The sequence below is a fragment of the Theropithecus gelada genome, chromosome 16 (assembly GCF_003255815.1).
Source record: "Theropithecus gelada isolate Dixy chromosome 16, Tgel_1.0, whole genome shotgun sequence".
Lineage (NCBI taxonomy): Eukaryota > Metazoa > Chordata > Mammalia > Primates > Cercopithecidae > Theropithecus > Theropithecus gelada.
In genome coordinates, this window is record NC_037684.1 from 48,851,547 (window position 1) to 48,872,502 (window position 20,956).

The 20,956-nt window shown below is 53.5% G+C and overlaps 1 protein-coding gene across 4 annotated transcripts in view; it reads left to right on the forward strand.

Moving 5' to 3' along the window:
• LLGL2 (LLGL2, scribble cell polarity complex component) overlaps positions 1 to 20,956 on the forward strand; it is a 51,824-nt gene that overhangs the window by 2,478 nt on the left and 28,390 nt on the right. For 2 of the 4 annotated variants that reach the window (XM_025362476.1, XM_025362478.1), the window contains exon 2: positions 15,578 to 15,682. In XM_025362476.1, the coding sequence (XP_025218261.1) occupies positions 15,608 to 15,682 (75 nt within the window). In that variant the 5' untranslated portion in view covers positions 15,578 to 15,607. Of the gene's footprint in view, positions 1 to 4,302; positions 4,376 to 5,137; positions 5,202 to 15,577; positions 15,683 to 20,956 lie in introns of those variants that run through there. The other 2 variants (XM_025362479.1, XM_025362477.1) reach the window with 2 other exon arrangements.

Consider the following 20,956-nt stretch of genomic DNA (forward strand, 5'->3'; position numbering starts at 1 on the left):
CTTTGGAAGGCCGAGGCGGGCCGATCGCCTGAAGTCAGGAGTTTGAGACCAGCCTGACCAACATGGAGAAACCCCGTCTCTATTAAATATACAAAATTAGCTGGCCGTGGTGGCGCATGCCTGTAATCCCAGCTACTCGGAAAGCTGAGGCAGGAGAATTGCTTGAACCTGGAAGGTGGAGATTGTGGTGAGCCAAGATCGTGCCATTGCACTCCAGCCTGAGCAATAAGAGCGAAACTCCGTCTCAAAACAGACAAACAAAAAATGTCCCATAATCCCAGGTGATCGCTGTTCATTTAAAAAATAGAAAAGGCAATAGGAGCCCATAGTGGGAAAAAGGAAATGTAGAAATTGTAAAATTAGAAAGCAAAAAATTAGGCCGGGCATCATGGCCTAACATGTAATCCCAACACTTAACACTTTGGAAGGCCAAGGCGGGTGGATCATGAGGTCAGGAGTTCGAGACTAGCCTTGCCCACATGGTGAAACTCATCTCTACTTAAAAATGCAAAATTAGCTGGGCATGGTGGTACGCACCTATAATCCCAGCTACTCAGGAGGCTGAGGCAGTGATTACTTGAACCCAGGAGGCAGAGGTTGCAGTAAGCCGAGATCGCACCATTACACTTCAGCCTGGGCAATAGAGTAAGACTTCGTTTCAAAAAAAAAAAAAAAAAAGAGGCTAGACGTGGTGGCTCAAGCCTGTAATCCCAGCACTTTGGGAGGCTGAGGCAGGTGGATCACCTGAGGTTGAGTTTGAGACCAGCCCGGCCAACATGGTGAAACCTCATCTCTACTGAAAGTACAAAAAATTGGCTGGGCGTTGTGGCAGGTACCTGTAATCCCAGCTACCCGGGAGGCTGAGGCAGGAGAATCATTTGAACCTGCGAGGCGGAGGTTGCAGTGAGCCAAGATTGTGTCATTGTACTCCAGCCTGGGCAACGAGAGTGAAATTCCATCTCAAAAAAAAAAAAAAGCAAAAAATTATCCCTCCTGCCTGACAGTCTTTTTCTTTTTTTTTCTCTTTTGAGACGAAGTCTCATCTGTCACCCAGGCTGGAGTGCAGTGGCATGATCTCAGCTCACGGCAACCTCAGCCTCCCAGGTTCAAGCAGTTCTCCTGCCTCAGCCTCCCGATTAGCTGGAATTGCAGGCAGGCGCCACCACGCCTGGCTAATTTTTGTATTTTTGTATTTTTTGTAGAGACAGAGTTTCACCATGTTGGCCACGCTGGTCTTGAACTCCTAACTTCAGGTGATATGCCTGCCTCGGCCTCCCCAAGTGCTGGGATTACAGCATGAGCCACTGCACCCGGCCCCTGACAGTCCTTTATCTTCATCCTTCATCCTTCTATCCTTCATCTCTTTAAAAACAAAAAATAAAAAAATAATTAGGCTGGGCGCAGATGCTCACGCCTGTAATCCCAGCACTTTGGGAGGCCAAGGCGGATGGATCATGAGGTCAGGAGATCGAGACCATCCTGGCCAACATGGTGAAACCCTGTCTCTACTAAAAATACAAAAATTAGCTGGGCGTGGTGGTGCGTGCCTGTAATCCTAGCTACTCGGGAGGCTGAGGCAGGAGAATCGCTGGAACCCAGGAGGTGGAAGTTGCAGTGAGCCAAGATCTCACCTCTGCACTCCAGCCTGGCGACAGAGCAAGACTCCATCTAAAAAAAAAAATAATAATAATAATAATTTAAAGAAAAGATTTTTAGTATCTTTCTAGGCATCAGGTGTAGTTTTGACTCGTTCCTTGCCGAGTTCTTGCTGTGTGACCTTAGTGTGGTCACTGACCCATGCTGAGCTTTGTTTTCACACATGAGAAGATGAGAAAGGTCGCCAGCGCACGTGGCCTGCCACACAGCAGGCACCCAATGAGGGTGGACTCAGCTTCCATGAAGCATAAGAGGTGTCGGTCACTCCCAGGCCTTGGGGTGGGCACTTGGACCTTTTGGAAGTGCCTGATGGGTTTAGGGAATTTGTCTTCTCTGGAAATCAGCTGACAGCTCATGAATTTCTGATATTTTAAAGTCTCTGGCTGGACATTTTGGCTCATGCCTGTAATCCCAGTGCTTTGGGAGGTGGAGGAGGGAGGATTGCTTGAGCCCAGGAGTTCAAGACCAGCCTGGGCAACAGTGAGATCACATCTCTACAAAAAATTTTTTTTTTAATTAGCTGGGCATCGGCTGGGCGTGGTGTCTCACGTCTTTAATCCCAGCACTTTGGGAGGCCGAGACAGGCAGATCACAAGTTCAGGAGATCAAGATCATCCTGGCTAGCACAGTGAAACTCTGTCTCTACTAAAAATACGAAAAATTAGCCAGGCATGGTGGCGGGTGCCTGTAGTCCCAGCTGCTCGGGAGGCTGAAGCAGGAGAATGGTGTGAACCCGGGAGGCAGAGCTGGCAGTGAGCTGAGATAGCGCCACTGCACTCCAGCCTGGGCGACAGAGTGAGACTCCGTCTCAAAAAAAAAAAAAAAAATTAGCTGGGCATCACGGTGTGCACCTGTCGTCTCAGTTACATGGGATCGCAGGAGGATCACTTGAGCCCAAGAGTTTGAGGCTGCAGTGAACTGTGATGGCACCACTGCACTCCAGCCTGGGTGACAGAGTGAGACCCTAACTCAAAAAAAGAAAAACAGTCTCTGGGGGTCAGAAGTTTTTCAGCGAGGACCTTTTTCAGGAGTTGAGGGCCGCAGTGGAGGGTGTGGCCTCTCCTAAACTGACCTTGCATTCCAGTGGCCCTTGATGCTCCCCTGGCTCCTTGGGAGGGCCGGGAGTGAGAGCCGGCTGCCTGGGAGTCTCTCCTGGGGTGGGGGTGTCAGGGAGTGCAGGATTAAACTTGCTCTGCATTGTGCTCCAGCTGGGGGGTGCTTGCTGGGTACACCCTCCTCGCCCTGTTGGGCAGCAGGGCAGAGAGCACAGGCCTGTGCTGCTCTGTTGGCATTAAGGAGACTTTCTAGGAATGCCATCGTGCCCCCTTTCAACCTTGCTTGGGGAAGGATGTCCTCTCCTGCCAGGACTTCCCGGCCCTAGGACCCTCCCTTCGGAAGACGAAGCGCTGCCTGGGGCCGGGTGGCCCGTGAGCCCCTGCCCACACTGTGGGAGATCTGCGCGTCTCTGGCAAGAGCCTGCAGGAGCCATCTAAGGAGTTTAGTTTCCCCAGGGAGCTATTCGGCCTTTCTGGTCTTTCCAGATGAGTCAAAAGCAGCTGTTGAGATGCCTGAGTTGGGGGCCAGGATGGAGGCCCAAGAGACCGATGTTCTCTCTCCTGGGCTGACTGCTTTGAGCAGCGCTGGCAGCCTGGACTCATTTGTCCTCAGTCCTCAGCTCTGAGAGGCCCTCTTATCTAGCTCTCTTAGGTGATATCGTTCTCAGGGTTCCTCCTGGGGCAAGGCATGCCAGGTCTGCTTGGCAACGCTGTTTTCCTCTGTCAGGAGCAATTTGCAGGGAGAAAACTGGGGACAGGGCAGGAGACGGGCATCCCCCAGCGGGGCCACCAGCAGTGCTTGCCCTCCCCAGCCCTGGCTCCCTAGGAATTCCAAGGAGACCCTCACTTGCTGTGCCCATGGCCATGGCTTTGCCTAGGTCCCTTTGGGGTGGCCTTCCCCCCAGCCCTGCCTCTCAGAGGACAGTGGCTTTGAATCCTCACCCCACTCTTCTTCCCAGGAACCACAGTGAATTCTTGAGCTAGGAGAGGCTGCTCTGGGCGTGGGGACAAGGAGGCTGCAAGGCACCTGACTCTACCCTTCAGGAATTCAGCAGAGACTGGAGCCTTCTCTTCAGACACCTGACTCAGTGTTCCCAGAGTTTGATGAGAGGGACATCTGATATATATGTATGTGTGTGTGTGTGCGCGTGTGTGTATGTGTGTGTTTGTGTGTGTGTGTATATATATATATATATATTTTTTTTTTTTTTGAGACAGAGTCTCGCTCTGTGGCCCAGGCTGGAGTACAATGGCGTGATCTCGACTCACTGCAACCTCCCTGGGTTCAAGTAATTCTCCCGCCTCAACCTCCCCAGTAGCTGGGATTACAGGCACCAGCTACCATGCCCGGCTAATTTTTTGTTTGTTTGTTTGTTTTGAGATGGAGACTCACTCTGTCGCCTAGGCTGGAGTGCAGTGGTGCGATCTCGGCTCACTGCAAGCTCTGCCTCCTGGGTTCACGCCATTCTTCTGCCTCAGCCTCCTGAGTAGCTGGAATTACAGGCGCCTGCCACCATGCCCGGCTAATTTTTTTGTTTTGAGACTGAGTCTCGCTCTGTCACCCAGGCTGCAGTGCAGTGGCGCAATCTCAGCTCACTGCAACCTCTGCCTCCCGGGTTCAAGCAATTCTCCTACCTCAGCCTCCTGAGTAGCTGGGATTACAGGCATGCACCACCACGCTTGGCTAATATTTGTATTTTTAGTAGAGAAGGGTTTTCACCATGTTGGTCAGGCTGGTCTCGAACTCCTGACCTCATGTGATCCACCTGCCTCGGCCTCCCAGAGTGCTGGGACTACAGGTGTGAGCCACTGGCCCTCTAGTAAATAATATTTAATATAATTCTGGAATTCTCTGGGGGTCCTGGAGCTTTGGTCAAAGGCAGGGTCCACAAGGGTGTTCCGAACAGGATGTCAGTCTTGACGTCCAAGGGCCCTGGCCTTGGCTGGAGACTTGAGGACAGGGGAGGGAAGTTCCTGAGTTCCTAACTCAGTGTTTCGTGGGGTCAGTGTTTAGCAGATACCTTTCCTGGTTAATCCCTAGTCAGTCCTAACTCTTTGTTAATTCATTCAAGTATTTTCTTTTTCTTTTCTTTTCTTTTTTTTTTTTGAGACGGAGTCTCGCTCTGTCACCCAGGCTGGAGTGCAGTGGCGTGATCTTGGCTCACTGCAAGCTCCGCCTCCCGGGTTCACGCCATTCTCCTGCCTCAGCCTCCCGAGTAACTGTGACTACAGGCGCCCGCCACCACACCCGGCTAATTTCTTGTATTTTTAGTAGAGGTGGGGTTTCCCTGTGTTAGCCAGGATGGTCTCAATCCCCTGACCTTGTGATCTACCTGCCTGGGCCTCCCAAAGTGCTGGGATTACAGGCGTGAGCCACCGCACCCGGCCTGTTCAAGTATTTTCTGATGCCTCTTGTGTGGTTCTAGATGTTGGATGTGATCCTTAAACAAAGCAAAGATGTCGGCCATCATGGAAAGTTCTTTCTAAAGGGTGAGAAGCCTGAGTGACAGAAAGTAAAAGTAACTAATAAATTAGGTGTTAAAAGGTGATACGGGCTATAGGGTAAAAAGAACTAGAGCAACAATTGCGAACCCACATGGTAGGGGGCAGGTTACAACTTTAACAGGTGGTTAGAGTGGGCCTCTGCCAGAAGGTGACATTTGAGCAAAGCCTTGAAGGAAGTGAGGGAGCTGTTCAAATAAAATTTCAGTCCCTCCCACGAGGCACTGGGGATGCAGCCATGGATGAGGCCAGCACGATCCCTACCTCCTGGAGCTGACATCTGGAAGCTTCTGGGGACAGCTGTTCCAGTTTTAGGGCAGGTAGGAGGCCCTAGAAAGGGGTCTGATTGGATGGGCTGGGTGGCCTGCGCACACCAGCCCCAGGCAGGTGGTCCATCTTCTCCCCAGAATGGTTTTGCATTTCCTGGGACTTGACTTTCTGCGAGTCACTTCCCTGGAGAGAGAGTCTGGTGTTGGATTGTGAAAGGGTGCTAAAGCCCCCAGAATGGGGGTGCATGCCCACCTTCCACCCCATCTTACAGGCCCAGGAGGGGCAACAGAAAGGAAACTTCAGGAGGAGTCTAGGCACGGCGGGAGGATGCTCTTGGGGCTGTGTGGTGGTTGTGGTTCCATAGGATAGACGGTGGGGGGGATGGAGGCTGACCCCAAATGGGGCCCATCCAGCCTGTGAACAGGCAGCCCCTTTGTCCTGGGGGAGGGGCCTGATTTGAGCAGAGGATTCTGGAGTCAGATTGGAATGCAAATGGGATTTAGATTTTTTTTTTTTTTTTTTTGGACTTGGATTTTTTTTTTTTTTTTCTTAGAAAGGGTGTTGCTCTGTCACCCAGGCTGGAGCACAGTAGTGCTATCATAGCTCACTGCAGCCTCAACCTCCTGGGCTCAAGTGATCTTCCCACCTCAGCCTCCTGAGTAGCTGGGACTACAAGTGTGAGCCACCATGGCTGGCTAATTTTTAAGTTTTTGCTGAGACAAGGTCTCCCTAAGTTGCCCAGGCTGGTCTCAAACTCCTAGGTCCTAGATCCTCCTGCCTCGACCTCCCAAAGTGCTGGGATTACAGGCATAAGCCACTGAGCTTGGCAAAGGACTTGGACTCTTATTAACTGTTTGAGCTTGGGGCCACTCCTAATCGATCACTTCATAAGTAATTGTAAGAATTAAATGAGATGGATGTAAAGTGTTAAAGTCACATCCAACCATAGCTAGCTCTCAATACCTTTTACTACTTAACAGCAGCGGGGACAACAGTCCTCTGGTCATGCCCCTATTCCCTCTGGTTTGTGTTCCCCTACATCCCACTCCATGGAAATGCCCTTCAGCCGAGGTTTGGTTGCTAAGCTGCTGGCCAGGGACCTGCCTGGTACTTCTGGGAGATTGGGCTTCCCAGGACTACATGGGCACTTGCAAAGCGGCTACAGACATCTGAGTTGGCACAGATGCCGCAGGGGTCAGCAGCTGCCTCTGTGGTTTAGATCCCTACCCACCACTACCATCAGAGTAGGAGGTGCAGGGGCGGATTCACATCCGTCAAACAGGAGGCCACAGCCACACTCAGGCCTCACACAGGATGTTGTAGAGGGGAAGGCAGCTTCTTAATCAGCAGCTGGCTGTGGGGAGCACGAGTGAAGAGGAGACGAGAGCATGGGACATCAGGCGGCACGCCCTGAGAGCAGGCAGCTGGCACTGGGTGCGGCCCGTGGCCGTCTCTGGTTTGGGCTGGGTCTGGAGTCCTGCCGCTGGGTGTGGACTCTCCCAGCAGATCAATGAGATCAATGGAACTTCCTGAGCTATGGAGGGAGCTTCTTGAAGGCTGGCCCCTCCCACATCTCCAGGCCAGAGGGCTGGCTAGGCTTGGCCAAGCCTTGGTCTCACAGGGACAAATTAGCCCAGGTGCCCCAAACAGTGACAGGGCGGGAGAAGCAGTCTGACCTGGGAATCCCCTCTCCTCTCTAATCACATCTGCCGCTTAGAGCAAGGGGGGCCCCAGGCAAGAGCAGCCCTGTGCAGTTATTCTCTCTCTGCCTCCACTGGTCTCTTTCCCAAGCTCTTGAATGGAAGGCGGGCCAGGGTGTGGATTATCTGGCCTGTCACCAAGTGGAGAGCTCTCCTGTTCTTTCCAGGTGGGTGTCCGGGTGTGTGGACACCTGTCCTAGACCCAGAAAAGTTTTGCTGGCCAGCTGCAGAGGTGGGTGAGTGGAACAGTGAGGAGGGAGGGAAACTGGTCAATCAGCTGCCCACAGGGAGCTCTCAGGCTGGTTCCACATACAAGGCACAGGCTTGGGTAGAAAGTGGATGGGAACCAGCCACAAGGCAGCAAACCTCATGCGGCCCGGCTCTAAACCCTGGCGCCCGCCACAAGGGAACAGAGCAGGGCAGAACAGGGAGGGTGGCTCAGAGGCTGGTCTGGTGACAGGCTGGAGTGGAGACTGAGGTTGGATGGCCTTCAGAAGTTAGTGGGGTGGAGAAGGTTTTCCTAAGAAGTCTCATCTCAGAGGTGGCACTCTGGCTAGGTGGCAACTCCAGTGACTGCCCTAGACCGTTTCTGGTGTTAGACTTGAGGACTTGTGGCTCCTGAACTTGTCTCTTCTCCACGTTCCTCCCAGGTGTGTCACTTAAGTGCACAGCACCTTAGAGTTTGCCAGGCCCGCTCTCTGGCCCTGCTTTAAAGCCTCGGGACGATAGAATAGAAAAGGCCTCTCTACTCAGGACCCTGAAGCCCACGATCGCACAGCGAGTCCCACCGGCCTGTCTCCCCGGTCTTCCGGGCCTGTCTAACTATTGGGTGTCTCTAGGGGGTACCTCTCCCTACTCAGGTTGCGGTGGCTGGAGAGGAGCCCACGCCTGGTGAGCACAGGAACATTCCACCAGCAGGACGGGCTGGACCCACCCTCCCGCCTGACCATGCCTGGGGCCTCATCCCTTCTCTCGTTTGATCCTCTTATCCACCCTGCCTAGGAGGCAGATAAACAAAAAGGAGAAAAAAGAATCACCACTAATCCCATAACCCTTCCAAGTACATTGTCAAACATAGGTATTTTTAATAGATTCTGCCTGATTCTTGGATTCTTTGTACATATAGTCCCATGCCATGAAATGGTCTTTTGTCTATTATTTATTTATTGAGATGGAGTCTTGCTCTGTTACCGAAGCTGGAGTGCAGTGGCACGATCTGGGCTCACTGCACCCTCCACCTCCCGAGTTCAAGCAGTTCTCCTGCCTCAGCCCTCCAAGTAGCTGGGGTTACAGGCACCTACCACCATGCCCGGCTAATTTTTTTAGTAGAGACGGGGTTTTGCCATGTCGGCCAGGCTGCTGTCAAACTCCTGACCTCCAGTGATCCACCCACCTTGGTCTCCCAGAGTGCTGGCATTACAGACATGAGCCACAGCACCTGGCCCTTTTGTTCCTTTAAATGACTGCAAGCCTTTTGTCATAGGCCTGAGCACACTTCACCTGTCCCCTGTTGTGGGCCATTTAGGTTGCTTCTGATTTTTTCTGACAGTTTCATAAACAGCACATCAAGGCCAGGAGACATGCATGACGCTGTGAGGCTGTCCCTGTCCACCATGGTTTTTTTTTTTTTTTTTTTTTTGAGACGGAGTCTCGCTCTGCCGCCCAGGCTGGAGTGCAGTGGCCAGATCTCAGCTCACTGCAAGCTCCGCCTCCTGGATTTACGCCATTCTCCTGCCTCAGCCTCCGAGTAGCTGGGACTACAGGCGCCCGCCACCTCGCCCAGCTAGTTTTTTGTATTTTTAGTAGAGATGGGGTTTCACCGTGTTAGCCAGGATGGTCTCGATCTCCTGACCTCGTGATCCGCCCGTCTCGGCCTCCCAAAGTGCTGGGATTACAGGCTTGAGCCACCGCACCCGGCCTGTCCACTATGGTTTTAACCAAGCATTTTATCCTAAGGTGTGGTTCTTCCCCATCTGAACCCATCTTGACCCTTCTCAGGATTCAGATAAAATGGTCCCTTTACCCATTAGGATAAAATGATCCCAGGCTGGGTGTGGTGGCTCATGCCTATAATCCCAGCACTTTGGGGGCCAAGGTGGACAGATCACTTGAGGTCAGGAGTTTGAGACCAGCCTGGCCAACGTGGTAAAACCCTGGCTCTACTAAAAATACAAAAAAATTACCCGGGCACGGTGGTGGACACCTGTAATCCCATAATCCCAGCTACTCGGGAGGCTGAGGCAGGAGAATTGCTTGAACCTGGGAGACATAGTTTCGGTGAGCCAAGATCACACCACTGCACTCCAGCCTGGGGGACAGAGTGAGACTCCGTCTCCAAAAAAAAACACAAAAAATCCCTTAAAACCATGGTGGACAAGGACAGCCTCCCAGGACTCTGAGAATGGTCAGGATGGGTTCAGATGGGAAGGTTTTTTCGAAGGTGACTTCTTTTTTTTTTTTTTTTGAGACAGTCTCTCTCTGTTGCCCGGGCTGTAGTGCAGTGGTACAATCTTTGTTCACTACAGCCTCCGCCTCCTGGGTTCAAGCGATTCTCCTGCCTCAGCCTCCTGAGTAACTGGGACCACATGGCACCCGTCACCACGCCTCGCTAATTTTGTGTCTTTTTAGTAGAGACGAGGTTTCGCTGTGTTGGCCAAGCTGATCTCGAACTCCTGGCCTCAAGTAATTCGCCTGCCTTGGCCTCCCAAAGTGCTGGGATTACAGGCATGAGCCACCGTGCCCAGCCTGGAAGGGGGCCAGGCTGATTGAGCAGGCAAGAAGGTATTTCAGACAGAATGGCAGGGACCATAGTGAATGGAGCCAGGGTAGGGCTGAGTAGATGGAGCAGCCAGCGCAGGGCCAAGGAGAGAGGGCCAGGGACATGGAGGAGGGAACGGGGTCGGAGGGCAGGCCCCATCAGGTCCCTGCCTAGGACAGCTCAGGAGGCCCACTTTGTCATCTCTCTCGTGTCATCTACACAGATCTCTGCATTGGGCCCCCCACTTGTCTTCATCCTGAAACATACAAGCCTGTCTCATCTTGAAGCTTTGCAGCTGTTGTTCCTTCTGCCTAATGCACTGTGCCCCAAGTTGTCTGTGGCTGGCCCCTTCCCACCAGTCAGTCTCGGTGGAGACCTCGCCTCCTTTCTCTGTTCATTCATTCATTCAACAGATAACGAGTGAGCCCTCGCTGTGTGCACTCGGATACAGCAGTGAATAAAAAGACAAAAGGCCTTGAATAGGAAAAAGAAAGCTACTGCCTGTGTAGGATTACACAGGTAATCAACAAGATTAATAAGTAAACTATTCAGTGTTTCCAAGCGTGGCCAGGTCCAAGCAGGGAAGGAGAGAGAATGTCCCAGGAGATTGCAGCTTCAGGTAGGGTAGGGCATGAAGGTATCTGGAGGAAAGTGACCCAGGCAGTGGGAACAGGGAACGCACAGGCTCTGACAAAGGAATGGTCACCGAGACCTCTTGGCCGCCAAAGCCTAGTTGCTGGATCTTCGCATCCCTTTCTTTTCTTTTCTTTCTTTCAGTTCTTTTTTTTTTTTTTTTTTTTTTTTTTTTTTTTTAGAAACAGAGTCTCGCTCTGTGGCCCAGGCTGGAGTGCAGTGGTCCAGTCATAGCTCACTGCGGCCTCAAATTCCTGGGCTCCACTGATCTTCCTGCCTCAGCCTCCCAAGTAGCTGGGACCACAGGTGCTTGCCGCCGTGCCTGGCTAATGCTTTTTGTTTGTTTGTTTTGAGACAGAGTTTCACTCTGTCATCTAGGCTGGAGTGCAGTGGTGCGATCATAGCTCACTGCAGCCTCAACCTCCCATGCTCAGGCAGTCCTTCCACCTCAACGTCCTGAGTAGCTGGGACCACAGGTGCATGCCACCATGCCCAGCTAATTTTGTTTTTATTATTTGTAGAGATAGGGTCTCCCTATGTTGCCCTGGCTGGTTTTGAACTCCTGAGCTCAAGGGATCCTCCCACTGCAGCCTCCCAAAGTGTTTGGATTATAGGCATGAACCACTGTGCCCAGCCCTCCTTTCTTTTCAAAATTTTTATTGTTCCATGTAAATTTGAAAAAATATCCTTTCCTTTTTTTTTTTAGAGACAGGGTCTCACTATGTTGCCCAGGCTGGTCTCCAACTCCTAGGCTCAAGTGATCCTCCCACCTTGGCCTCCCAAAGTGCTGAGATTATAGGAGTGAGCCACTGTGCCCAGTCCATCTTTTTTTTTTTTTTTTTTTTTTTTTTTTTTTTTATCAGAGATAGGTCTAACCTCTGTCAGAAATCATCCCATTTTCTGGTTACTTTTTTTTTCATACAGAGTCTCACTCCGTCACCCAGCCTGCAGTGCAGTAGTGCGATCTCAGCTCACTGTAACCCACCTCCGAGGTTCAAGCGATTCTCCCGCCTCAGCCTCCTGCATAGCTGGAACTACAGGTGCGCCCCACCATGCTCAGCTAATTTTTGTATTTTTAGTAGAGGCAGGGTTTCACCATGTTGGTCAGGCTGGTCTCGAACTCCTGACCTCAAGTGATCCGCCCACCTCGGCCTCCCAGAGTGCTGGGATTATAGGTGAGAGTTACCGCGGCTGTCTGGAAATCATCCCATTTTCTGACTTGTGTCCCGTGAAGTGTCTGTTGCTCCCCTGTCACTGCTATATCCCTGTCCTAGGACAGTGTCTGCTCCATGCCAAGCTCCTGCTCCTTCTATGCGATCCTTGTGGGAGGAGGAAGTGCCATCCACCTTTACAGAGGAGCTGTCTCTGGAGGCCATGCGGCTTGGGGGAGCTGTGCTGTGCTGTGACGGCGAGCCCTGGCCTGTTGGCCCCTAGCCCAGGGCTCTTTCCCTCACAACCCTACAACCCCTGGTTCCCCCTAGGAGTGGGCTGAGTACATAGGATCTGTTCTTACCAGGCAGCTCTAGGCCTGGCTTCCTGAAGTTTCTCTGCAGAGAACCTACTTGTCTGGGGTGATGAGCTGAGGAGCCACCTGGAGGTGAGCCCCGCCAGGCCTAGACCAGCCCCCTCTTCAAGGAAGCGTGGTGCTTTTCCATGCCTTGACCTGGGCAGTAAGTTGATTGGAGTGAGGGGATGCCATGCCCACCCTGCCTTGGTCCTCCTGGCTCCATCACCCCACGCTCGTGAGGTCCCAGCCCCGTGTGGGAAGAGCAGCAGCAGGTCCATACAAGGCCACCAGCTCTGCCCAGCCAGACCTCGCCAGCACCCTGTCAGCAGTGGCCAGTCACCAGGCCCCAGACTGCTGGTTGGGCTCTGAGCGGCCAGCATCTGGGAGCGTGTCTGCACGTGTCCCTGCCTTTTAACTTCAGGGGTGTCGTTGGGCATCCTTTGTTCTGTATTATCCATCCTTCGCTGCTACCCAGAGCCCTTCTGACTTGGGGTCCAGTCCGAGTTCTGCCGCTTGTTACTTGGTGACGTTGGACAGGGTGTTTTGCTGCCGTGGTCTGTTTCCTTGCCTGTCTAGTGGGGACGTTCTGCTTACCTTTCAGACGGCTTCCCAGATCAGGGTGGTGTGAGGGGCTCCACGCTCACAAACTCACTCAGTGCCAAGGAAAGGAGGTGGCCAGGACATTCAGCGGCCCATGACTGTGGCTCTCTGGGTGCTGGGGTTTAGGGAGGATTTTCTCCTCTGTATTTGCTTTTTCTACAATGGTCACAGATTACTTGAGCAAAGTGTTTTTTTTTTTTAGACGGAAGTCTCGCTCTTTTGCCCAGGCTGGAGTGCAGTGGTGTGAGCTCGGCTCACTGCAAGCTCCGCTTCCCAGGTTCACGCCATTCTCCTGCCTCAGCCTCCTGAGTAGCTGGGACTGCAGGCGCCCACCACTGCGCCCGGGTAATTTTTTATATTTTTAGTAGAGACAGGGTTTCACCGTGTTGGCCAGGATGGTCTCTATCTCCTGACCTCGTGATCCTCCCGCCTCGGCCTCCCAAAGCGCTGGGATTAGAGCAAAATGTTTTAAACGGAATAGGATGCAGAGGGTCTGGTACACTCACTCCCTGCTGCATGGCAGGTGCTCCAGGGAGCATTTGGGTGGGTGGGTGGTGCTCGGTGTCTGCGCCCTCCTGACCCGGTTGGGTCCTCCTGATGCCATTGGTACACCCTGTCTTCCTCCTTCCTGCTGGCACCTTCTCCCAGCCCCCAGTTCTGCCTTGTCACCTTTAAGCCTGTGTGGAGTCTTTGGCACGAATGACCCTGTGCCCTCTTGTCCCCTCCCTGGAGTCTGCAGGCTGTGGTCGCTCTCCAGGGAGCCCCCACCAAGCTTCCTCTGACTTCTGACCCAGTGACCTTGGCCTGGGCCCCGGGTGGGGGTGTGAGCCCTCCAGGAGTCCAGCTGGTTTATGAGCGTGAGCTGCCCTCCCCCAGGCTGGAACGCTGGGCCGGCAGATCCGGTGTCCCCTCACTTCCATTCCAGAAGGCCTCGGGGCTTTCCGGTGCCTGTTCTCTGAACTGCCTTGAGACCTTGGACCAAGTGGGCCCTGGGAGTTTCCCGGCCACCTGCTCTGCCCCAGCAAAGTGGGAGCCCCACCTCTGGTCCCCACCTCTGGTCTGACTCCTCCAAAATGTGAAGGCAGGAACGTCCTGGACTGACCCTCTTTTTCAGTTTCCCCAGAAGGTGACAGCGCTCCGGGGGCTGGTTCCTGGTGTTCGTTTTTGAGGTAACTGACCCTGCAGATCCTTTCACTCAAGGGGGATATGGCTCTGCTTCTTTTTTTTTTTTTTTTTTTTGAGACGTTGTTTTTGCTCTGTTGCCCAGGCTGGAGTGCAATGGCCTGATCTTGGCTCACTGCAATCTCCGCCTCTTGGGTTCTAGCAATTCTCCTGCCTTAGCCTCCCAAATAGCTGGGATTACAGGCGTCCATCACCACATGCGGCTAACTTTTGTATTTTTAGTAGAGACAAGGTTTCACCATGCTGGCCAGGCTGGTCTCAAACTCTTGACCTCATGTGATCCACGTGCCTCGGCCTCCCAAAGTGCTGGGATTACAAGACTGCCTCTTTTTCAGTGTGATTTTGCAAAATCAGGTCACCCTGCCAGCATAGCAAGCCCTCGGTTCCTCTGCCCGAAGACACCCCCAACTCTGCCACCCACGTTACCTACCTTCTCCCACCCTGCCCAGATCACATGGGATCCTATCATATGCAAAGTCCTGATCTGACGGTTAATTTTTGCCACCTCCCAAGAACCAGAATTCCTTCAAACCTCAGGTTAGATGCCTTCTTCTCGAATATGACCTGCCCTCCCCACTTTGGGCCAGGTGTTCCCTCTCCCTCCTGCAGTCGGAGCACTCAACACTAGGCTGCCCTGTCTCTACCTGCCCCTGACTGGAGTATGCGCCTCCAGGGTGGGGCCTGAATCTGCTTCCTTCCCCCATCCTGCTGGGAGTGGACGGAGCTGTGCCCAGGGTGGGCCTTGTCTGTATTTCCCAAGGACGGGCCTTGCTGTCCTATGGTCAGCAGGAGGCTGAGCTACTGGAAGGCAGAAGCTGGAGCACAGAGACTCCTTCCCCTTCCCCCAAGGATAATCCAGAAATAGTTTCCCCTTGGGCTGGGAATGGATTCTATGGTGGGCGGAGAGTTTGGGGGCCTTGAGCTGGTTTCTTTATTGGGAGCAGATTTCTCCTGATTATTCTCCACTTGGGCCCATGGGAAAGAGAACGTTTCTGAGCACACCCCATGAGAGCACAGGGAAGCTGGACTGGGGCTAGCCAGAGAGAGGGGACAGGACTGGCAGAGACCCCGGGCGTGGTGGCAGGGGCCAGCACCCCCTGACTGAGTGCCCTGTGCCACCCGTGCCCACTCGAGTTCCTTGTAGCTGTGGCTGGTTGGAGGGGCTGAGGCCGAGGGTCCCTGGACAGCCTTCCCCGAGGTCAGAAGGAGGAAGCGTTTGCCTGTGGCCTGGCCTGGAGTCACTACAGGCCTCACCCCTGCCCGACTCGGGCTCTGATCTGGGAAGGATGGGCTTGGTGTTTCTACCTTCCAAAAGACTTTAGAGGAAGAGGCTTGTGAAGTTTCCCTTTCTGCTTAGCTGGAGTTTCATGGTTTCTCGGAAAACAGGTTAACAATTAAGCTAATTAACCTCAGGGCCCGCCGGCCCTCCTTGTGCTTATAAAGCCAGGCTAAATGGCTTCCTCCCCCAGCTTTTCCTGCCCCCATTAGAAGGCCGCAGGTGGTGAGAGCCTTCAGCCCTGAGGTGGGCCGGCCTCTAGATCTGAGCGTGGGGAAGCCAGCCAGGGTGCATGGGCGATCACTGTGAAGCTGGCCTGGCCCCATGGTGGCTGCCTACTGGACTCGGAGAGAGAGGCCCCGCTCCACCTGTTTGGGCCGGGCCTAATCGATACCTGAGTGCCAGGACAGGCCCCTGCAACTCCTTCTGTTTCTCCAGGTCTCCAGTGGGGGCTGCAGACTAAGCAAAATGAGGCGGTTCCTGAGGCCAGGGCACGACCCTGTGCGGGAGAGGCTCAAGCGGGACCTGTTCCAGTTTAACAAGGTAAGTTAGGGAGAGCAGGGAAGATGACCCCCAGGTTTTGGGCCAGGTGGCTTAGGCTGGGGCTGAGGCATCTCTTACCTGGATTAAGGTACAGCTCTTATGTGGCTGCCTGCAGTGCCTCTTGGGACTCAGACTTTGGAAATGAGGCCTGGTTAAAGGGCTTTTATGGGAAAGAGGAATAGGTTGCCCTCACGAGTTGGGACTTCTCATCCCAAGGCTTTCACTGGCTGTGTGACCTCTGCAAGTCACCCCACCTCATCGAGCCTCAGTTTCCCTACCTGTATCATGGGAATAAAACGATCTGCCCTACCTACCTCGGCACAGGGTTGTCATGGAGGCTTAGGGACGTGTGAGATGAAAGGATGCAGTCTGCAGGGGTGATAATGTTCCAGTTCCCTTGGGGCCCAGGAGTCACAGGCCATGGCTGTTTCTCCCTTCTCAAATTGCCCTGAAGGAACATACAGCTCCCCTGCAGGCTGAACACGTGATTCCTACTGGCTCTGGCCAGGGTGAGTGGGGAGAGGTGCCCAGGAGAATGAGCCAGAGTTGACCTCGGACTACCCCAATCCCAAACCTGCACCCGGGATACCAGAAGCCCTGTGGGGCTTCCCTTCAGGAGCCTGGGGCCTGAGAAGGTCAGGACCGGCCTGTACCTAGGAGGCGTGCAGTGTGGCTCTTAAACTTCTGGGCCACCGAGCTGTGTGGGGCCTTGGGGGATAAATACCTTCTCACTTGTGCTTTGGCCCCTCTGCTGGGAAGGTGGGCTACAGGAACTGGGACACTGTGATGCTCTTCCCCCCGGGATCCAGGACCCTCCCAGCATGCTGAGGGCTGGACATGTGGCTTTCGTTGGGGGCTTCCATTTGGGCTCCCCTGCCCCCGAAAGGAAGCAGTGGATATGAGACCAGACAGTCTGGAAAAGGGATGTCTCCCTGTGGAGAATGAGGAATTCTCTTTGGTTGTATTTTTGTTTTGGATTTGAGAAGTGTGGAAGTCAGCCTCCCCAGGTGCAAACCCAACTTTGCCACGTAGAAGCTGGATGGCCGTATGCCTGTCGCCCACACCTTAGGCTTGTTAAGGGCGTACATGGGATGAGGTAACTTAAGTGCTAGGCACAGTGGCCCAGGAATGCTGGCTGCTGCTGTGGGCTGGATGGGACCTCCCTGACCTCCCTGTTGGGAGAGGTGGGTCATGGGTTGGAGGGACCTCCCTGAGAGAGGTGGGTCAGCGCTGCCAAGGTGCCCTGCCATTTCCCTCTGGGTTTTGTAGCCTGTGGGAGGAGTTGGTGTCCCTGATGGAGCTTTGCCACAAAGACATTCGCCTCTGGAATTAGGGCTTTCCTACGCCAACGTGCTTCCCGCCAGCTCGCTTTTGGGCCTTGGGATATGGGGGTGCAGGTGTTGGGAATGGGAGACCTCAGGACACCTACAGCCTCCTACCCTTGCTCTGGAGGGAGTAGCCTATGGGTGCTGGGTCTCAAAGCTCCAGTGTCCACAGGGGATGGAAGGGAGCTGGGTGACCCCCATCTGCCTCCCGTCTCTCACTCTGAAAAAGTGGCAGAAATCTGACAGACAGGCTCAGCAAACAGGGCTAAACACCCCCCACCCCTGCCCCTTCGCCCCCTTGCCCCAAATTCTGTCTGTGCAGCTGAGTGAGGCTGAGGTGGAGTTGGGGCGAGGAGTTGTCCCTCCCTCTTTCTCCTATCCCCCAGGGGTGTCCCCAAACTTGATTGTTCCACTCCCAGGCCTGGGGGTGGCAGAGGGAGGCTCCTGGGTCTCCTGCTCTACCTTCCTCTTTCCATTCAAGTGCAAGAAGCATGCATTGAGCACCCCTGGATCTGCGGCCCAAGGCTCAGCGCTGTGGGAATCTCATTGGGCCTCTGCCCTCCACTTTCACAGTCTGCAGGAGGGAGGAGGCTGATGGCTTGACATTTCAGGCCCTGGGAGTGGAGAAGAGGAAGGGGAGAGCCCGGGGAATTCAGGAGCAGGGTAGACTCATCCAGGCTTGGGGAGTGTGGTGGGGCCAGCAGGGTGGGATTGGAGGATGAGGCCAGATCGCGGAGGATTTGGGATCCCGTCTGCTCTGCCCCTCCCCAGCCCCGGCTGTGAGGCAGGGAGGCTGCCGGCATCTGGGCCTGATCTGACCCTGCCGCCCCAGGGGGTTGTGAGCAAGGGAGCAAATAGTGGTTGCATTTACAATATAGGAACGATAAACCTGGAGATGTTTTTACCCTTTGGGCAAAGCGGGTAAGCTCAGAGTGGTTAGGAGTCATTGCGGTGACTAGATAGGTGACAGCCCAGAAGGAAGGGGCTGGAAGCCCAGCCGGTGGGGATGGGGACAAGGCATGATTGAGCAGGGTTTCTCCGCTTCGGCACTCGCAGGTATTTGAGGCTGGCTGTGCTGTGCATTGCAGATTATGTAGCAGTGTCCCTGGTCCTACCCACCAGATGCCAGTGGCACATACATACACACACACCCATCAAGATGTGACAACCAAGAATGTTTCCTGAGGGGTAAAATCGCTCCTGGTTTCAGACCCATGGAATAGAGAACGGTTCAGGGCATCCGATTGCTGAGATCTGCTGATGGGGCAGTAAAGAGAGGGGGCGGGGAGGGGAGGTGGGTGTCCAGGATGACCGTGGAGGTTCTGACCTGGGTGGGTGGTGGTGCCAGGTCTTGGGAGGGGGAGCCCAGGCCAGGAGTAGTGAAGAGCAGATTTGAGGAAAAGTAATATATTTTGATCGTTTTGATTTGGACACAGTTGCAACAACAGTGCTCTCCATTTACGGAGAGTTAGCTTGCCCGGAGGTGAGTGGTGCCGACTGCCTGGCTCACCAGCTGTGTGACCTTGAGTAGGTCACGTGCCTCTGAGATAATGATAATCAGAGCCACTCCATCCATATAGTTGGAGTGAGGACTACATGAGTTCCTGCATGAATCGAAGGCCATGCCTGGCTGGCGGCCACAGTGTGCAGCAGCACCGTGCTACGGTGGGTGTTATGTGGCTTGAGGTTGAGCCGGGGGAGCCTTGGGACAGGTCCAGCAGACGGTGGGATACCCAGGGCTGGAGTCTGGAGCGGCAAGTGGGCTGTTGGTGTAGGTGAGGGCCAGGCCCCAGACAGTGTTCATGCCTGGCAACTCAGGTCATCTCTTCCAGTGGTCCTGGAAGGCCAGTCTGCTGGGTGCTATGACAGCTGGGACAGTGGTGCCGTCGCAGCTCGATCCCAGGTGGCTTGTAGACACTGGCTTCTGAACCAGTTCTGGCCTTTTCCTCCAACACCTTCTGGCTCAATTCCTTTACACCTACACCAAGCCCAATGCCTCAAAGAAAGCAAGGACATCGCCTGGGGGGCCCTGAGAGGGAGACGTCCTGTTTCTTTGGCTTCAGTACCTGCAGAGGATCAGTGATTGCAAACAGTCTCTGAACTCTGCCAGTGGCTGGCTGTCAGAGTGGTAACTCCAGTTCACCGAAGGCTATGTGCCAGGCATCCGAGGCGCCAGGTAGTGGTCAGGGGCAGGGACTTTGCAGCCACATGGCCTGGGTCTAGATGCTGGGTCTGTTGCTTCCTCACCGTGTAAGACACGGTGGACACAGTGGACGCGTTACTTAACCTGTCTGTTCTTTAGTTTCCTCATCTGTAAAATGGGCATTGTAGGGGAGCAAAAACTGACTTCCCTCCAGCCTTCTAGGTTCTTTGGTTGGGCTATGAATTAAATTGACAGGAGGCCGGGCGCAGTGGCTCACACCTGTAATCCCAGCACTTTCGGAGGCTGAAGTGGGTGGATCACGTGAGGTCGGGAGTTAGAGACCAGACTGGCCAACATAGCGAAACCCCGTCTCTACTAAAAATATAAAAATCAGCTGGATGTGGTGGCCCACGCCTGTAGTTCCAGCTACTAGGGAAGCTGGGGCAGGAGACTCAGTTGAACCCCGGAGGTGGAGGTTGCAGTGAGCCGAGATCACCCCACTGCACTCTAGCCTGGGTGACAGAGTGAGACCCTGTGTCAAAATAAATAAATAAATAAATGACTGGGGTGGGGTGTGACCAGGTTATAGGAAGGTGAGGGGAGGAAGTGTATGGTGACTAAAGGTTGTCTTGTTATGCAGAGAAGGTCTCTTGGTAATAAAAGTTGCCTTGGAGAAGCCTTCTTCCTGATACAGATATGGGCTGAGCCCACATGATCAGAAAATCTGAAATCCGAAATGCTCCAAAATCTGAGTTTTTGAAGTGCCAACATGACACTGAAAGGGAGTGCTCATTGGAGCATTGCAGATTTTGAAATTTTGGATTTGGGATGCTTGACTGATAAATATAATGTAAATATTCCAAAATCCAAAAGATTCTGAAATCTAAAACACTGTAGCCCCAATCATGTTAGATGAGGGATATTCAGCCTGTATTTGACTAATGTAGGTTTCCTTTGTGGATGTAAATTTCTTTTACAAAATGGCAGCTTTTCTTTTCTTTTCCTTTTTTTTTTTTTTTTTTTTTTTTTAAATTTGAGACAGAGTTTTGCTCTTGTTGCCCAGGCTGGAGTGCAATGGTGCGATATCAGCTCACCACAACCTCTGCCTATTGGGTTCAAGTGATTCTCCAGCCTCAGCCTCCCACGTAGCTGGGATTACAGACATGCACCACCACACCCAGCTAAAGGACAGCTTTTCAGAGCTACTCCCATGTCTGCACTTTCTGAGAATAACCAGCTCAAAGTATGCCAAAGAAATGGCCAGGCGCCGTGTGTCATGCCTGTAATCTCAGCAGTTTGGGAGGCTGAGGCAGGTGGATCACCTGAGGTCAGGAGTTCGAAATCAGCCTGGCTAACATGATGAAACCCTGTCTCTACTAAAAATACAAAAATTAGCTGGGCATGGTGGTGTACGCCTGTAATCCCAGCTACTTGAGAGGGTGAGGCAGGAGAATCACTTGAACCCAGGAGGCGGAAGTTGCAGTGAGCTGAGATCGTGCCACTGCACTCCAGCCTGGGTGACAAAGCAAGATTCTGTCTCAAAAAAAAAAAAAGTCGGCCGGGCGCGGTGGCTCAAGCCTGTAATCCCAGCACTTTGGGAGGCCGAGACGGGCGGATCACGAGGTCAGGAGATCGAGACCATCCTGGCTAACATGGTGAAACCCCGTCTCTACTAAAAAATACAAAAAAAACTAGCCGGGCGAGGTGGCGGGCGCCTGTAATCCCAGCTACTCGGAGGCTGAGGCAGGAGAATGGCGTAAACCCGGGAGGCAGAGCTTGCAGTGAGCTGAGATCCGGCCACTGCAC